Here is a 19,951-nt window from a genome sequence, read left to right on the forward strand (position 1 = left end):
GCGTGTGAACTGACCCTGCGCTATTAAGTGTGGGCCTGTCATTCAAATTACATATGATTTTATAGATGTCGCAAACTGTGCCAGTGCAGCTTAACTGCAGCCACCGAGCTAAAGAACCTCTAATCTTCTTATCTCAGGTTATTATTTAATGTCATAACTCTTATGTGCTGCTTCTGTCATTTATTGATGTAAGGTAGGATTAGTGAAAACCGAAACGTGGTGCAGGCCTGAGGGGTCAGAGGCTGCTGCTGACCAAAATGAGAAAAAGTCGACTGTAATGAGAGATGAAAGACCACAAGGACACACGAACCAAATATGAAGAAGGATCAAAGACCACAGACTGTATATGAAGGATGGACATAGACACTGTGAATGAGGTTCTGTTTTGAGGCTAATGTGAGAAATGTGCTGCAGCTCCAGAAGGTGGGAAACACAGTAATCGCATCACATTTGTTTCCATGTTCCTACAGTTAACTCAGATTTGTGTCTGTGGGCTGTTTTTCATTGACTTTGCTGCCAGATTAGTGGTAACACTTAGATAAGCCAATAAGAGAAAGTGTTTTTGTATGTTATTGTTAGCTGGTATTTACTGGAGTTGCGGATACACATTTACATACTGTCATCATAGGCGTGACTGTTTTGCTGAACTGTTCCTTTCACCGATCAGATGGTTGTACAGCATGCATCCTTAATGGCTTTAAAATGCATGAATTTGGTTCGCAAGTTTGAAATTAATTGTATTCTGACGTAATGAACACTTAAATCCAGCTGTGATGTGTGTTTGGGATCATTGTCCTGTTGGAGCACCTAACTGTGTGATTTCATCATTCTGTCCACTTTGTCTAATGCACCAATACCACAGACAGCAAAGCCGGAGCTTGATGCTACTACCACCATGCTTGACAGTTGTACGCTCTACAATCATTCCACTCTGGAAAAGGAACAATAAAAAAAAAAGATTAAAAGCCAAAAATTACTCTGACATTAATGCACAAGTTACTGATTAATATCTCCAGCACAGTGTTTATGGTTCCTTCACTACACATAATAACAGAGACAAACATAGACTGTATATGAATGATGAACACACGTTGACGTTACCCAATGGTTAGTGAATTTTTGTTGTGAAGACTTAGTCTGAGCTGTCAATGAGAATGGGCTGCTTTATATGCCCTTCTCACGCTAATAGGAGCACCATTAGCAGCCTGAAACTAGTGATTTAGCAGAGCGGTCTCCAACCCCGGGCCATGAACCGGTACCAGTCCATGAGTCGTTTGGTAACAGGCCGCAAGAGTTGAGGCTCGGATGTGAAATTTATGGTTTTCAGGGTTTTTATTGTGTTTTTTATATTGTTAATTTGGTTTCCCTGGGTCTTTTGCCGTGTGTTATGAATAAATCTCCTTTTTTTCGGTACAGATACTGGTTTTATTTTGTTGTATTTATCCGCGACACCTTAAAGGCGGGTCTGTGAAAATATTGTCGGACATAAACAGGTCCGTGGTGCAAAAAAGGTTGGACTGCTGATGTAGCCCATAAACTCATCAGGAAAGTGGTCACTGGGTGTGTTCAGTGCAGCAGAGGAGTCGCCCCCTGCTGGCAGAATGCAGGTTTAAGGCATTTCTACAAGTGATTTTATGCACAGTCGGCAAGAGAAACACCTGTTGTTAAATATCAGACATTTTAAAAGTGACCTGTTATTGCAGTGAGTAAATAACCACCAGATAATAAATCTAAAACAAGACCATTAACCAACAACAGGTCATAAGTAAACCATGTAGGGTTAGCTCGTGTTTTAGCCACATGCTAAATTTTAGACTTATTGTAGAAACTAAAAGATGCTAACTATCAGATCAAGGCTTTAACATGCTCTTGGCTACAATATCCCGTCAAAAGGAACAAATAGGTGAAAATTCCTTCTAAAAGAACAGATGTGAACAAGCCCTGACTCTGACATGTAACTGTCGAGCATGAGATGCTAAAGGTTAATTTAGCACACCTGGGTCCACCAGCTAAGTTTTTATTCCTTGCATTCTTATCAAGGATGGATAGATTTTATTGCACTTGGTCCTTGGACCACAGCACTGTCACGGTATTAGTAAAATATGCAGGAACTACAGAGCTGCATTCAGCCTCTAACACCCTCTGTGATATCGGTGCAATGATTCTGGTCGTGCGGTAAACCAGCGCTTGCAGCTGATGTGTTTTCTGCATGTGTCGCTGTTTGACGGTGCACATTTTCCCTCTCACCTACACATACTCTTCCTCCCTCCTTTCTCCCTCTCTACGGTTTCTACCTCCTCCATCCATCCATCCATCCATCCATCCATCCATCCAAGCAGCCTTTCTGGACACAACACCTCCCCCTCCTTCCTCCTCCTCTTTCTACAGCAACATAGCCGAGGATTAGAAGAAACGAATACTTCATCGGTGACATTAACCAAAGCTTCGTCTGTTCACACGCTCACGCGGACGAAGAGGGGAGATCAGCAGCAGATCCCTCGGCTGTCAGACGCAGAGGAATGATAATTAGAAAAAGATTGACTCGGCAGCAAGAAGAGGAGAGGATCCGGCCTGCAGCAGCAGCAGCAGCGAGGCGAGCAGAGGAATACGTGAAGACGGAGAGCGAGAACAGAAGGAGGGATTGAAGTGATCGTAATCTGGTGAAGAGGAAGAAGAAGAGAGCGAAACCTCGGAGCATCAGCAGCACTTCTTTTTTTTTTTTTTTTCTGAGAGAGATGATGGTGACAGTAGCGTCAGCGAAGGAGGGGAGAGAGGGATGAGCTTGGATCAATAATCCTCCCTCCTCCTCCACCTTCATCCCTCCATCACCTCTGCAGGAGCCGCTGAAACCTGTGAGACTCCTTCTTGTTTTGTTTTTTCTGGGTGCTGCATCGTGTGTGTGTGTGTGTGTGTGTGTGTGTGTGTGTGTGTGTGTGTCAGTGAGTGTGCGCTGTCATATGTGTGTCATGTGCATGTAGCTGTCGACTATATAGGCCACACAGACCATTATTGTGTGTGTAGCCTGTTTTTTAACTGTGCATATGCTGCACATGTTCGTGTGTATGTTTGCATGTGCTTCACGTGTGTGTGCGCGTGCAAGTGGAATGAGGCTGTTGTATGTGAAATGTGTGGGTTGTAAGAACTTGTGTGTTTGTGGCAAATAACATGACTGAAAGTGGCCAATTAAAATAGTCCCGCTGCTGTTAAATAAGATCGACATTATGTAAAAGATCAGAGGAAAAAGGGTTCAGGCCGCCCACACACCGATGAATTGTGTGCACATGCAGAGCAAAGAGTGAAGATTGATTTCAGTGTAAGATTTAGAACTCAGAAATAGGATTATGTCACACAGTAAATGACCGTTTTTCTGCTATTTCTTAAGCATTTCCCCATGAAACCAGTGCACAATAACAAAGATTTATGGAAATACTTAAAATTCATCAGCGATTTTAGAAACTGTAGTTTAACGAGATCAGGCTGGGCTACCGTACCTCCACCAAGGCATTTCCTCCATGGATGGATGAATGGATCCAGATTAGACCATAAAGACCATTAAAAGTTAAAATTTGAAAAAATGCCTGAATCCACTTCCCATAATTCTGTTGTACATGTACAATAACAATAAAGGTCTATTTCTGATCCTAATTTAGGCAAAGCCTCACTTCTAGAAACCTGTCGTCTATGTCAGTCTTGAACATTTTGAGATTTCTTTCTGAAAACCCAACAAATTGAACCAATCCTGTGATCTCCATGGTGAAGGCAGGAAAAATAAAATTCAGAGCAGCTGATACCATAACACCCTGATTTCATCTGATGACGCAGTGCCAGGCCGGGTTAGTTCTTGGATGAGGGGCTGCCTGGAAATACCAGGTGTTGTGATAGGCTGGCAACCTGTGCAGGTGTACACCACCCAGCCCCACCGCTGCGCTGTGATGGATACGCTGTTCAGAAAATAAATGTAATGAATTACTTTTCTGTATGTTCATGTAGTTCACCGTCCACGAATAAAACAGGTTGTGTTTCCACTTGTTGAGACTCAACATAGTTAAAAATTCTCCTACAGCAAAGATTTATAACGAGCACGTAGGTCGTGATGGTGCGCGGCTCTTGACTTACATTGTGAAGCATCTTGTAAACCAGCGCTATATAAATTTCATTAAATTGCGTTGCAGAAACATGGAGAGCTACAATCAGGGTAATTGTGCCACCATCAGTGCTAACTGTGTATCCTCCTCCTGCTGGTTATGAGTAGGCCTGCACCACCCATACGACACGTAGCCTGCCTTGTTATTCGCAGAAAAACACAGTTTAAAACACAACAAGTGCTGCAACAGTAAAAGTAACACAAACCTTAGTGCACTCTCTTACACCAGACTCAAAATACAAACTGTATCTGGGTATTGTAAGGCGCTTGGAAAGAAAAGTGTCTCATCCGAGAAGCTTCTTCAACACACTGAAGAAGCTGAGAGGTGAAACATCTTCAAGCCACTTAAAGAAGTCCAGACGCTTTTCTTTCCAAGCTCCTTAGACGACGATGACCGGGATGACTGAGAACCTTATGTATCCAGGTTTGTTTGTTTTTTCCTCCTCCTTCTTTTTTCAGCTTCTCCCTTTACGGGTTGCCAAAGCAGATCATCTACTCATCCTATCCTCTTGCATCGTCTGTCATACCAACTCTCTGCACGACATCCATGAATCTTCCCTGTGATCCTCTTTTTCCTCCTGCCTGGCAGCTCTATCTGAAACGTCCTTTGTCCAGTATATCCAAAGTCCACCTCTGCAGCTTTCTGCTTTAATATGGTCAAACTGTATCCAGGTCTATAGTGCAGCATCTTTCCCGCGGATGGATTACCTCTCTTGTTGTGTCCACCAGACGTTTGCAAACCCATGCTTAGATGTTTTAACTGTGTAGCACCACTTGGGGCAGTGTGAGAAATATGTGGAAAGGTAATGTGGTCTCCTGTAATGTTTGTGCTGCTCATGTTTTAGCTTGGCTCCTGTGCAGAGAAAACAGACGTTATAATAAACAAAGAACGAAGAAAAGCTATCCACCGCGTGTTGTGTTTGGAGACGTGCTGCTGGTTTTTTGAAGTCACTAAATCTCTCAAGCTTCTGTGACGGTTGAGTTGCTGTATGAGGTTTGAGTCAAAGAACAAGACACATGCAGAAAATGCATCCCCAGATTTTTTTTATAAAATGTGCTAACGGCTGTCTAAATGACTCGGGTAAAGTTAGTAGCATGCGTGCTTGTTGTTTTTGTCTGCTTCCACTTGTCTTTGCACTAGGATGATGTCGGAGTAAATGTGCAGTCATATTCGTTGTGTTCCCACTAGTGCTGTCAGCGTAAATCTCGTTGAAATGACGTTAACGCCACAACACGGCAAATCTCCGTTAACGAGCTACCGCGGATCGCCCTGAGCGTGGGGCTGGACGGCCAACACGTTAACGAGCTAACTGCGCTAACACACTAGCTCCCACCCATGTAATTGAGCATTGCGTGGCACATCCAACATACTGTTTTACTTTAGTCCATGACGCGCTTACCTTCAGGGTCATACGTCACATGAAAACCAAGATGGTTCCAAAGGCCAGATCTGAATGAGGGTGGGGGAGGTTCAATTTGCCATGTTGCAACGAGCTTAGCTTCTGTCAATACAACATTTTTAATTTATTTTATCAACTTTTCTTCTGAGGATGCTGTCTGTGTTGAGTGCTCAGTGGATCTGCGCTCGACAGTGCAGCCTAGGCGGAGTAGTCGAACGCAGATCCACTGAGCGCTCAACACAGACAGCATCGTCAGAAGGAAAGTTGATAAAATAAATTAAAAATGTTGTATTGTTCGATACATATGCGTACCGAACCTAAAGCACTGTATCGAACGGTTCAATATCGATACGAGTATCGTTGCACTCCTAGTCTTTACAATAAAAGGCACCTCGGGGTTGCTGTTGTTGTGATTTGGTGCCATATAAATAAAATAAAATTAGATGGTTAACCTGTACTCAACCAATTGGTTACCATGACTACTTTGTCAGTCACCAAACACAAAGACATTCAGCGCTATCACTGCATCCACAGATTGTTCCTCAGTCGCATTGTTCCAGTGCGACTGAGGAATAAATGGATGCAAACTGTGATTGAAGTGAGTAATGATGGCCTGTGCTGGTTTACATCGAGGGACACGATTGGTTCTTCATCTGCTAAATGCAACACTGTTTACACCAGATCTGCTGTGCACATCTGATCATTGGTCCGTTAATGAAGTCACTGTGTAAAAGAAGACTGCTTGTACTTTTTTGTTGTTAGTTTGTAAGCATTTATTCATCTTATAACCTCTGATGGACAATCAGAGAAGGATGTGCTTGAGGATCCGCTGGGCTAACTAAGGATGATTGTTAATATGTTAGAGTAAGAAATTAGCCATTTCAGCTATCCTATGTTACAGTGGGGCAAAAAAGTATTTAGTCAGCCACCGATTGTGCAAGTTCCCCCACTTAAAATGATGACAGAGGTCAGTAATTTGCACCAGAGGTACACTTCAACTGTGAGAGACAGAATGTGGAAAAAAAATCCATGAATCCACATGGTAGGATTTGTAAAGAATTTATTCGTAAATCAGGGTGGAAAATAAGTATTTGGTCACCTCAAACAAGGAAAATCTCTGGCTCTCACAGACCTGTAACGTCTTCTGTAAGAAGCTTTTCTGTCCCCCACTCGTTACCTGTATGAATGGCACCTGTTTGAACTCATCATCTGTATAAAAGACACCTGTCCACAGCCTCAAACAGTCAGACTCCAAACTCCGCCATGGCCAAGACCAAAGAGCTTTTGAAGGACACCAGGAAAAGTATTGTAGACCTGCACCAGACTGGGAAGAGTGAATCTACAATAGGCAAGCAGCTTGGTGTGAAAAAATCAACTGTGGGAGCAATCATCAGAAAATGGAAGACATACAAGACCACTGATAATCTCCCTCGATCTGGGGCTCCACGCAAGATCTCATCCCGTGGGGTCAAAATGATCATGAGAACGGTGAGCAAAGATCCCAGAACCACACGGGGGGACCTGGTGAATGACCTGCAGAGAGCTGGGACCAAAGTAACAAAGGTCACCATCAGTAACACACTACAACGGCAGGGAATCAAATCCCGCAGTGCCAGACGTGTTCCGCTGCTGAAGCCAGTGCATGTCCAGGCCCGTCTGAAGTTTGCCAGAGAGCACATGGATGATACAGCAGAGGATTGGGAGAATGTCATGTGGTCAGATGAAACCAAAGTAGAACTTTTTGGTATAAACTCAACTCGTCGTGTTTGGAGGACGAAGAATACTGAGTTGCATCCCAAGAACACCATACCTACTGTGAAGCATGGGGGTGGAAACATCATGCTATGGGGCTGTTTTTCTGCCAAGGGGACAGGACGACTGATCCGTGTTAAGGACAGAATGAATGGGGCCATGTATCGTGAGATTTTGAGCCAAAACCTCCTTCCATCAGTGAGAACTTTGAAGATGAAACGAGGCTGGGTCTTCCAACATGACAATGATCCAAAACACACCGCCCGGGCAACAAAGGAGTGGCTCCGTAAGAAGCATTTGAAAGTCCTGGAGTGGCCTAGCCAGTCTCCAGACCTCAACCCCATAGAAAATCTGTGGCGGGAGTTGAAAGTCCGTGTTGCTCGGCGACAGCCCCAAAACATCACTGCTCTCGAGAAGATCTGCATGGAGGAATGGGCCAAAATACCAGCTACTGTGTGTGCAAACCTGGTAAAGACCTATAGTAAACGTTTGACCTCTGTTATTGCCAACAAAGGTTATGTTACAAAGTATTGAGTTGTATTTTTGTTATTGACCAAATACTTATTTTCCACCCTGATTTACGAATAAATTCTTTACAAATCCTACCATGTGGATTCATGGATTTTTTTTTTTCACATTCTGTCTCTCACAGTTGAAGTGTACCTCTGGTGCAAATTACTGACCTCTGTCATCATTTTAAGTGGGGGAACTTGCACAATCGGTGGCTGACTAAATACTTTTTTGCCCCACTGTAGCTAATTAAACGAGTAAAACCATCTGATCTTTCAGTAAGCTTAAAGTCTTCTGATGCAGCCTTTGTCCAGCCAGTGCCGAAGGCTTCAACAGTTTAGACGCTCAAACAGCCAAGAAAGGGTTAAAGTGCAATTCCACCATCAACTTCTTTGTAAAGAAATGTTTAATGATTCAGTTGTTCATCATTAACTCACTCCTCTTTAGTTCCTTTGTCATCGACAGAAACACTGTCAGTTTTTGTCCTCAAAGTTCGGCTTCATAACAAAGCTGATAACTGGCAGGAACAAACTTAAAACCTATTCAGTGTGAGTGAACAGTTACACACAAACGCTCTGTGTGGAGCAGACATAAAGCAGTGATGTGCAGAGAGAGAGAGGGATGGTGGTCAGTTAGTGAGCCATGAATAATTGAATGTGCTTAATGGGAAGGGATATAAAAACTGAAACTGTTTGGCCGCGCTGCAATAGAGACCAGAAGGCTGAGCGCTCGTGTGTGAGCATGTAGAGCTGTTCTTCTGAGGACCGGTTTCACTGTTAGACCGTCAGTGTGGATGTTGTTGGTTCCCACATGCCTTCAGGCTGTGTGAGGGTAAAGCCTTGGCTTAGGGTTAGGTTTAGGATCAGCTCTGCGTTTGGGTGGGAATTATGCAGTTAGTGGTCATTTTTAAGGTTGGAGGAAGAAGCTCCATGATGCCAGTAGATCAGGGAACACGTTCACAAAACAGCCATGCAAACAAGGACGTTGGCTGTGATGGTGCAGTCCTTATGGCTTCTAAAGCACAGCAGTGACCCTAAGATCAATCTAGTATGAAGTGTTTAAAGTGCCATTACCCACAAATGCATTCAGATAATTTCAGTTTTCTGTGAAGACATTTTGTTTTCCTCTCTGTGCTGATTAGTGTGTTTAGCAGTTTGGTGTCATTAAACAGTCCAGTTGGTTAGTGACCGTGGTCACAGCAACAGTCTCAAAGACACCTCACTCGCAGACCTACAGATGGAGCTTCTTTTTAATGTGAGGCAGCAGCACCTCGCTGGCCTTTTTAATGTCCCGCCTTTTTGAATTACCTTGAAACTAATCGTTTCCATCATTAGGGGTGTGTCCACCTTAACTGACAGGTGGACACCATCACTCTTAATTGGAGTTATTGGAATGCAGTTTTTGTCCTGTCAGGTGATGATTTTTTTTTTTTTTTTTTTTTTAAATAAATAATAATTTCCAAGGATCAGAAACAAATATAGTCAGCTGGTCATTTTTCCCACAGCCCTGCAGGGACACGATACCTTCACCGAACAAGATTCACATGTCTAACAAACAGCTTTCCAGTTCCTTTTATCAATTTTTTATTAATGATTTTCACTAATTTAAAGCTGCTATGATACCTTTTTTGGTTTTATGACACACTGTGAGACATAAAAGACGAGTACTTTGCTGTGTATTGTTGTAAACTTATATTGTTGTATAAGCCTTCAGTTTCAAGCAGCCCCTGAAAGCCTGAAATTAAGACTGAAGTGATATACGCTGCAGATGGTAATATCAGTTTACTCAGCAGCATTATCTTTTGTTTCCTCCCACTGTTATCAACACGCTGTTCTCAGTTTTTAAGCTTAGTGATTGGCTGTTTCTTCCTGAAATTTGTTGCTTATAACCAAACTGTGGAAGCTTATGCCGTTCGAGCATGTTGTGTTTGTGTGTTTAAATGTTGCTCTGATGCACAAAAAGAACAACGTAGAAGGTTAGCAGAAGATCTGAAGCTGAGTGAAATGGAAGGAACGAGGTGGATAAAGACAGATGAGCGATAGCGATAGTGTAGGAGGAGAGGCCGATGGTGTGTGTGATCATTTTTCGTGTCTCTCACGACCGAGACGGAGCATGTCATTGGTATTTATGGGCTGAGAGACCTCACACTCTTTGCAACTGTTCTGTCAGAGAGCAGGAAGGGCCGGAGATTTGAAAAGACAACAGATGGAGGAAAAGCATGGAGAAAAGAAAGATCAGGTAGAGAGCAGCGAAAGGAGGAAGCAAGAGAGAAGAGGGGTAATGATGAAAGGCGGACCAGAGAGCAGGTGATGAAAGAAGGGCAAGAAACGACTGAGAGCATCAATGCTGGTGTTTCCTGCTGACTCTGCTTCTTATATGCCTTTTCCCTTCTCTTCTTCTTTTACATGTAACGGCTGCATGACTGGAAGAAGGATCCAGAAGTGCCATCCAGCTGGATTATGGTGATGACGGTGAAACCGAAATGTCTCGCAGCGTTCGGGAAGAACACCAATATTTAACATGACCTTTGACCTTTACCTATCACCTCCTGTGACAGAGCAACTGCAGGAAGACAGGCTGAGGCCTGCTGGTGAGTCCATGGACCAGGAGGAGGTGAAGCTCTGCTCTTCCATGCTCATTAGAAGATGATTTTCGACTGACGTTACACTTTTTGATTTGCTGAGCTTTGAGTTGCGAACTTCGGTCCCAGGTCATATTAATGATGGCGAGTGTCTGAACTGAGCTAACATAACCATCTGCTGACTGTGAGATTTGGAAAATCAGCACATGGCTTCTGACCCCAGGATTATGAGACTCTGCAGGGAAGCCGATGCTTAGTCAACTCACAGTTCACGGCTCCAGTGGACCGTTGGTGGAAAAAATGACTAGTTTCACAAGATCTCAATAGACTGGAGTCAGCAATGATAACATGCAATATCTTTAATAGAGAGGGGCAAGCAAATCCCCCGTCAGCTGTGCTTTCCACACCTGCTTCTGGGAAACTGATGTTCTGATGTGCTGTATGGAGTGCAGAGTCCGGATTCAACTGATTCATTGAAAAACAGGAAGTTTAACGGACCGTTCTGACTGTCGGCGAGACAAGGCAATCTCGCACTCTAACCCGATCGTTCTGGTTTTAACTGTCATGGGTCTGAACCCCGGCAGGAGTACCTGACCGAACCAGGGAATGGTCGGCAGCTCAATAAAACTCTGTGTTTGGAGCACGCGAGGGCGAGGTCCATCTTGATCTCTGATTCAGAACTCGAAGAAGGAAAAGTCCTCTCCCCCCCACTTACCTCTGGTGGGGGGGAGGGTGAAGGGTACTTTTGTTTTAAGGTTTAGGATTTATTTTTCACACAGTAGGCTTTAGGCTGTAGAGTTGGGCGACTCTGCTCTGCGTAACTTCAGATCCGGTCCAAGTTCTTCTTTGCGTTCGGCCAGTTTGAGGGAGTTGTATCCTCGGCCCTGTGGCTTATTTGTGTCACCACTCTTTGAGTTAGCCTTTGGCTCTGCACTAGCAGTAGCTGTGACTCAGGCAGCATTTCATCCGGTGCGGAAGTTTAGCATTTAGACTCAGTGCTGCCTTGAATTGTATTACCTGGATCTAAACAACTGTGACAGCATTTAGGCTAAAAGTGACCGTTGTCCACTGGGCATTTCCATAGCCGTTTTTCTTTTTTGTTTTGTTAGCCTGAGGTTTCCTAGCCATTACCTTGAGTGCTACCTTTCAGACCTATTAGTCATGGATGCTAATCAGGGCCCAGGCCAGGGCAGTCCAGAAAGCCCTAACCGGGCCGTGGAGTATCTTCTTGAACTCAACAACATCATTGAAAGCCAGCAGAAACTTTTAGAAACGCAGCGGCGCCGAATTGAGGAGTTGGAGGTCCAGCTGGACCGGCTCAGCCAAGAGAACAAGGACCTCCGTTTGGACCGGCAGCCCGTCGCTCCTCCCCCACCTGCGCCTCCTCCCGAGCCTCCTCTCCCTCCTCCTCCGCCACCACCGCCGCCGGCTCAGACCACATCGGCTTCCATTTCCACAAAGAATCACCATCACCACAACAGCCAGCACCAGGCTCCGGCACAGCCTCCCTGCTCCATCCCCCTCCACCACCAGCATCATCAGGTGCACCACCACTCCTCCACCCACCACTCCCACTCCTATAATAGCACCAACAGCACTGCTCCGACTCCAATTCCAGTTCCCTCTCCAACCTGCGCCCCAACACCTCACTCTGTACTGACCCAAATTTCAGCTCCGATCTCCTCTTCAGCCCCGGCTGCTCCTCCCCCACCTCCGATTCCACCCAGGGATCAGCCGCGAGCCCACAGCCGGCTGACTCGCATGCCCTCCACCAGCACTGGCACCAACACCAACTTCGTGGAGAAAGAGAAGGAAAGGCTGGAGCGCCTGCATAGAGCCAACGCTGCCAACAACCATCACGCCCACACCCTCCACCACCACAAATTGTAAGTTCCACTGTATTTTTACTACAAGCAGGGCCAAAGGTAGTACGAGAAGATGGCAAACCAGGCAAAGAGCTGACGGTAAAATGGTGAAAAGTGCCTTGTAGTTCTTGAGATTCCTTTCATTTCATGGGGAAAAATAAGGGATGCCATATTGCCACAGTTATCCTGAGGGGGTGCACCTCCCCCAGCACATCTCTTTGTGTCTGTACAGATCACCTTTTGCCTTTTCTTTGTGTAATAAATGCTTTCAAATCTTGCAGTAAAAATCTTTTAACTACTAGGGAACACGTATTGCACATATGTTTTTATAATATGGCATCCTATCACTAAATTTTCAAACGTAACCTTGGCTTGAAGCCCGTCACTACATTGTCTGCTTTGCCAAAACTCGTGTAAATCTTTGGCTTTGATCGCTACTAACTTTGCTGCTTCTCTCACTCAGGTTTTGTGCAAGCGCTCTTGCTTAGTCTGACCAGGAAACATCTGTTTTGCTTGATTCCTTGCTGGTGCAGATATGCGAGCAAGCTGAACAGGGTTTACTTTAAAGGACTCAAACAAGTCGGAGAGGTGAAGTTTGCCACTCGAGCGTTCCCTCCTCCAAACCAGAGAGGTTTGTGAGACAGTGTGATTGGTGGGTGTACCGGACTGATAAACATTCATCCTTTTATCAGCTAATAGAGCTGTAGAGTGAAAATTTTATAAATTGCAGACAAGCGGGAGCGTGTGGGACTCGAAGGACAGATGAACTAAACAGCTACAAATCTCAAACACTGATAATTGGTGGAGCGACGACTCGAAAGCATTATGCAACCGATACTTTTGGAATAGGAGCGGTTGTTTGCTGAGAGGCCAGAAAGAAAACACTGTGTACTGTACTGATCACCATGGTAGCTTCCTCTTTTGATTTGTGCTCATATTTTGTTTTAATTTTGTCACCCTGAAGTTGTTTTTCGTTGGCTTGGATCGGCTTTGTTGCCTGGCAACACTGTCTTGCGCGCATCATATCAGGAAGTGTTGAATGACTGCTCCTCGCTGCCGTCTGTGACTTTCGTCTCCGGTGCCGTAGGCAACAGGATGCGGGCTTGCGGCTGTCCCGTGTGTCCATCGGGCACTTCCTTCGTAGCTGGTAACGCCGAAGCATTGGAAGTGCTGGCCATGGTGATCTCTGTTGCTATGCAACTGTGGAAAACCTATTTGAAGGACAGCACTCTGGCTAACAGTTGAATGGTTTTCACCTCGCTCAGAGGAACATGGAGTATCGCCTTCTTCCCTCTGCAAGCACAGAGCAGCTGCAGGAGCGAGGCTCCTGTTAGACCTGCAGATATGAGGCTGGGGAAACGCAGTGATGACTCATGGAGAAAGATTTTATAGTACTATAGCTTTGTCTTATAAGCTCTCGTACGTGCAGCCATTGCACACAGAGGTTGATAGAGGGTGAGTCAGACTCTCAGATATGGGTTCGTGTGATTAATCAAAGTGCAGGGAAGAAAAAAATCCTTCTGAGCCCTGAGTCATGGGACGTTCAGGTGCAGCCGATATTGTGAGAAAAAGCAGACCTCAAGCTTGCAAATGATGTAACATGTGCAGAACAATGATGAAGTCTGACAGCAGCGGAGATAAGGCTGATTCGTTATGAAATCGCACAGCACAATCTGCTGCTCGCTGCCTCTTCGACTGACTGAGTGCGATCCAATAAATCCCACACTACACTGGGGTAGATTATGGCACAGAGGCATGACAGCATGTTGCAGAGCTGCCTACACTGGTTTCTGAGCGATTTCATTTAGGGCATGATGCAGCAAACTGCAAAACACCCTCACACAGATTAATCCTGCAGCACCTTGGGCTGAAGCGGGGAGAAACACGAGCCACACTAGGAAGCAGTAAATACTGCACAACATGACGAAGCAGTTGAAATGTTTCAACTGATGAGAGCCCGACTGCATGCAGCAACTTCTACATGTCGGTGTCAATTTTCATTTACGGTACTGCCAACAAATCTATCCACAATGTGTCCTTGCTCCAAGATCAAACACCTGCACGTCGACAGAAACGTACAGATCCAAGAATGTCCGAAGTGTAAGTTGCATCAGTTATTTATCAGTTGGTTTGCACAGCCATACTAAGACAAAAATAAACCTCACCACAGCACATCACAGTTGGGCAACTGGAGAAATGGACCATTGATTGATCAAGTGCATCACCACTTGGTTTTTTGTTCTCAAGCCTGGTTTATGTGGTTCTTCTGCAGAGCTGAGAGCCCAATGTTATCGTGTTGAGCAAAAGTCAGGAGCCGGGCTTAACTGTACCTCTGCTGGGACATATTAGCTAATTGTTCTAGTATTTTATGCAAAGGAAGCATCAGCAAACCCCATTTGTTGGGCTAATGAGGCAGATTGGAAAACCTAATGCCTATTTGGCAGTACAAAAATAGTCAGCTGCACAGAGTTTGAGAGAACCTTGAATGGTTTTTATTAAAGATTGCTGAGGATTCTGTGAACTCATCATCTTCTAGTGCTGCATGAAGCGGTGGCCCCAAACATCTGTTCACATCTGGGCAGGGCCTGTATCTGAAGAAAAAGGCATGCACTTTGTAACTGCTTGGTTTACCCCTGGAGTACAGTATGCACGCTTGTACGTTCTCAAATAAATGGAAAGACAATCTCGGCTGATGGTGATGTTTTATTTTCTGTGCATTAAGTAAAGCTAAGTATTAAGTAATATCAGTTGCCAGAGCTCACGCGATGAACTGTGAGGAGGCCGTAACCGTAATCAGTGCTGTTCCATCCCATTGATCCACGAGGGAAGACTGATGGAGGACGGTTATGGTAATGAACAGAGAGAGAGATGTTGTTTCTGCAGTGTGGGTGTGGAGGAGTCACAGGAGTCAGATCTGTAGGATTCACATGGATGAAGAGAGGAGAAAGAAAAGAAACATAAAATGAAACTTGGATGTATCATCCTGTTCCCTTCTTTATTTAAAGATCTTTTGTTCTTGCTTTCTGGCCCACCTCGTTCTGCTATTAACCTGAGAATTGTACCTGGCTGATCTGGATGCTGACATGTGATTATGGGACTACTGCATATAAAGCCTAGTTTTAATGGGAGTCCTAATTGCCTCCGTTCTGCCTACATTGTGATCAGATCTTGTTATCTAAATTGAGTAGGAAGAGCTAGCAGATGCACCGACAAACAATTGTTCGTCTCAGGTCAACGCAGTTTTTTTTCAAGGGCCACCGAGGAGCTTCTTTTTTTTTTTCTGCCTGTCCCATTTGGTTCTTTAGCTGTCAGAATTGTTGTCTGAAGACCAACAAGGATACCCAATGGATTTACTTTGCCAAATGGATCATCGTGGCATTGCCGTATTGGTCCATTTGATCGACCTTTGTTTTTATTATTTATTAGACATTAGTGAGGGATAGGAAAGGGAGAGAGAAAGAGGAAGGGAAAGAAAAACAGAAGGGGAGAGGGACAGTGAGAAAGGGTGGGGAGAAAAAAAATCTCCTGGATCACCTGTTGAGAGCCCAAGGAGGACCACCGGAGGGGCATCGTGCCACCCTCATGGGAAGAGCTGAGGATCCCCAGACGAGGCGTCACCCAGGAGCCACCGAGCAGAAGCTAGAGGGACCTGCACCGGCGTGCCCGCCGGCTCTGCCAGCAGCCAGCTGTGCCAGAGTGAACCGAGCCGCGGGCCCAGAGGCCGGAGCAACAGGCGCCAGGCCCCGCCAAGTAGCCACCGGGAGTGAGCTGGTACATACCTGAGCGCCCTGCCTCGGACACCAAGAACCACCAACGCACCGACCCCTGAGGGCATCAGTCACCGGCAGGGAGTGTGGTGAGGGGAGATAGGCCTTGGAGGGCCTGGGAGTTCCCAGAGAGGTGGAGTCTAAGACCCAACCTGACATATAGACACAGACAAACAGGCACACACAGACACAAACATGCATTCCCACCCTCATGCACACATATACAAACACTCAGCACTCACCCAACGTAAGGATTGACATAAATGGACATGTACACACAATCACACTCCCCAAACATACTCTATACCCCGGGTCCAGGTACCCTCGCCCCCAGAGGGGGAAACAGAACCCAGACCCAAGAGATGTTACCCTTCCCCCCGGGGTGGAGGCAAGCAGACCGTCCCAGGCTCCGCAGCATCAGGGAGGCCAATCGGACAGCTAACATCTCCTCCCAGCCCCCCCGCCCCGATGACTAGCAGAGAACGGGGGTGTGTGAAGACCCCATACCTCCCTCCTCCCGCTCATGTGTAGTGTTGCTGCGTGTTGCTCTAAAGTGCATTTAAAACAGGGGAGAGCATGGTGCTGCTGCCAGAGAGCAGCAGGTGTTGGCACGCCCCCTCCCGAGAACCCTCAATGCCTACATGGATTTAAAATTGAGAGGTGGGCACCGGCGCCAGAGGTAGGTTTGAGTACACAGACCGTCCACTGGACGCCGTTAACGTGCCCACCCTCAAGGCCCTATATATATGTGTGTGTTATGAGAATGTAAGTAATGTGAATGTTTAAGTTGTGAGATAAAATTGAGGCACAGGTGGCCAGAAGGGGACAGAGGGGGGGAGATGTCTCCCCTGCACCCTTGTGACACACCCGCACCCCAAGGCCCTACCTGTGTGGGTGAGTGTGGTGGAGCGGGAAGAGGGAGGCAGCCGGGGATGGGGAGGAAAAGGAGGGAGGGGGAGGAGCTTTTTCAAAAGTCACTTTAAAAATACTGAAGCATGGGATCATACTTACTTGTGGACCCACATGTGGACAGCTGTTCACAGATAGTAGTTGTTTCTCTCACAGTTTAAACGTCATTTGAAGGTAGGAATGAAAGTCAGGCCGTGATTTCCAGTCTTAAAGGTTGTTCAGACCAGAAACAAAGCTGCTTGATTACAGCAAAAAGACGATGATTATTATTCGCTAACATGAGGTGCACGATGAGCCCACTGAAATAAAGACTTTGTATTGCTTTTTTTAAAACTGCATTAAGTCTCCAGATGTGTGATGTGGACCTGACTGGCCTGGAGCATGAGGTCCACATCACAGCCATCATCTGCCACTAACCACGAGCTAAACAGACAAAGATGAACATTACTATTCCTTCCACAGATTGAGACACATTATTTTAGATAGAACAGTAAGTGGATGGTAAATAGCACATTGCTTGGTACTTGGATAGCTCTTTTCCTCTCTGAGCACTCAAAGCACTTTTTACACCCTCTTTCACCCATTCATACAAACCCATACACAACACTTTATTCTATAGTTTTAAGTTTTCTAACTATCACAGTTTGAAAGTCTCAGTTGTTTGGTCCTGAGTGCTTGAAAACCATATCATAGTTTATAGTGGATGGCTTCTTTCGCTCATGTGAACATTGGCCTTTGATCTGAGTCTGGTCCCGCCGAGGTGGCTCGTCTATGTTGTGTGTTGATGAAGTGGCTGTTTGGTGTCTCCAGTGTAGAGAGTTTTAGGAGCGTCCTTTCCCCTCAGGCTTAGAGGGAACATGTTCTGCCCGGTGTTGTAGGGTCCTGATTACTCAAAGTTTGTGTTCCGGAGGGTGATGGGAGTCAAAGAGGAGGCAGTGGTCTCTGTGCTTCAGCACACAGGGGTTGAAACACCTAAGAAAGGATCTCCGGCCTGCACTGTAGGTGGCTGACACCTGTATCGTAAACCACCACCTCTCTTCAACGATGGCTGTCCACGAGCACCAGTATACTCACCATGCTGAGTGCTTTGTGTGCCGCCATCAAACAGCCGCACCCATTTGTGCTCGCCGTTATGGCACAGGAAGCTGCTGCGGTATTCTTCTGTCGCCACTCAGGTGATATCTCCACAACAGCGCCGATGTAAGAAAAGTCCAAATCTATTGTGTTTTTACAAAGTCTCATCTGTTGTAACATCCTCCATCTGTGTAATCTGTACTGATGTATCATGACCGTAAAACCTGACAAGACGGTACACTCATGCATGCGTTCTTCAGGCGCTGCATGGCGATTATAATGGCGGCCTTACGCTGCTCTCAAACCATTGTCTTCTTGGTGCAAAACAGCATCGGTAAAGAGTGTCCAGCTGAGTGTTGTCCTGTTAAAAACATGTGTTTGTGGAAGGGCTGTTGGGTTCCTCCTGTGTAAAGCAGGACGGGCGAGGAAAACCTCTTTAACAGGAAAAGAGCTCAAACTGAACCAGGCTCTGGAAGGAGCAGCCAACTACAGTGACTGACTGACATCACCTTGTGGCATTGACCTGGGTCCAAAGTATTTTTTCCATGTTTTTGATACTGTGAGAACAAAAAACAAACATGAACATTAACAAATATTTAAGATGTTCATTAAAATAAAAGTCTGAGATGACAGGAAGGTGTTACAGTGGTGGAAACGAGCCTGCAAGATTGTCACACAATAAAACGGCAATAAAGAACAAAAAAATGCCACGTTTTTGACACCATAACAAAAACGTTTTTCAGCTGAAGCGGAGACGAGAAGAAGAAAGGGCTGAGTGAGAGGGAGGAGGCGGGGCCACGTGGGTGCTGTGGTGTGTCAGCTCGCTGCCACGGAGCGCAGCGAGAGCAGGAAAGTGCAGCTGGTGCTGTAAGAGGTTTTAAAACATGTTCAAATATTCACAACTGATGTGGAATGAAAGATCTTTATTTGCACCCTGACATTATTACATCAAAGTTTATGTTAAAGACTGAGACAGTACAAGCAGTTTGTGTTATCCAGAGCACTGATCAGCTGCGTCTCCAGGGAGCTCGTTTCCACTGCTGCTGGACGCAGACGTGCTCGGCGTAGGTGAGATCCTCTCTGCAGAAGCAGGAGAGGGATTTCAACGACCGCCACAACATCAGTGAGCCAGCTCGGGGGAAACACAAGACGGGAAGGGCCGGGGCTGACTGGTTGGCAGCATTAACTTTCAAAATAAGAGCACGTGGGTTGCCCAAATAAACCGATTGCTGTCATATTTTAAAACAAGCCACATTTTCAGATATCAAGTGTCTCTGTCGAGGTCTCAGTTAGTCGTCCTCGCACTCTGCTGTTGGTCACTTCCTGCTCTCGCTCACCCTCTCTCTCTCTGACCCTGTTTTTGTAAACAGCTGCTGACATACAATACAATTTTTATTTATACGTCATCTGGGAGGGATCATCATCAGACATCTGGTTCTCTGTGTGCTGATGATGATGGCAGGAGCGTAAATGAGCTCAGTCAGCAGCATCGCTTCACCGTGTGTGTGTGTGTGTGTGTGTGTGTGTGTGTGTGTGTGTGTGTGTGGATAGCAAATTAGCATGCTGCTATACTTGTGGGGACCAACAGCCCTTATGGGGACTAAATCCAGGTCCCCACGAGTTTGAAGGCATGTTTGAGGCTCAAAATGTGGTTTTAGTGTCAGGGTTACAGGTTGTGGTTAAGTTTAGGCTGAGCGTTAGGCATTCATTTTTGATGGTTAGGGTAAGGGGCTACGGAAAGCATTATGTCAATGCGATGTCCTCACTATGATATAAAAACGTGTGTGGGGGGGGGCTCAAAAGTCATGACTCAGTTTTTTTCTAATGGAGGTGGATTTAAAGCACCTGATCAGCGCTGACTGTTGCCTGCTCACCCTGACCTAAACACATTTCCACCAGCAGCCGTAATAAAGACGAGGCTCGTTTGCAGGAGGTCAGTTCGTACGATC

General features: G+C 45.7%; 1 protein-coding gene across 3 annotated transcripts in view; it reads left to right on the plus strand.

Annotated features, from left to right (window-relative positions):
- LOC147305505 (IQ motif and SEC7 domain-containing protein 1-like) overlaps window positions 1-19,951 on the plus strand; it is a 183,376-nt gene that overhangs the window by 809 nt on the left and 162,616 nt on the right. For 2 of the 3 annotated variants that reach the window (XM_086276537.1, XM_086276539.1), the window contains exon 2: window positions 10,236-12,273. In XM_086276537.1, the coding sequence (XP_086132663.1) occupies window positions 11,549-12,273 (725 nt within the window). In that variant the 5' untranslated portion in view covers window positions 10,236-11,548. The remainder of the gene's footprint in view (window positions 1-10,235; window positions 12,274-19,951) is intronic. The other variant, XM_086276538.1, reaches the window with a different exon arrangement.

Source organism: Aulonocara sp. 'chitande type north' Nkhata Bay, linkage group LG20 (genome assembly GCF_057382095.1).
Source record: "Aulonocara sp. 'chitande type north' Nkhata Bay isolate Kocher_YH1m ecotype deep benthic linkage group LG20, A_spYH_male_GT1.1, whole genome shotgun sequence".
Taxonomy (NCBI): domain Eukaryota; kingdom Metazoa; phylum Chordata; class Actinopteri; order Cichliformes; family Cichlidae; genus Aulonocara; species Aulonocara sp. 'chitande type north' Nkhata Bay.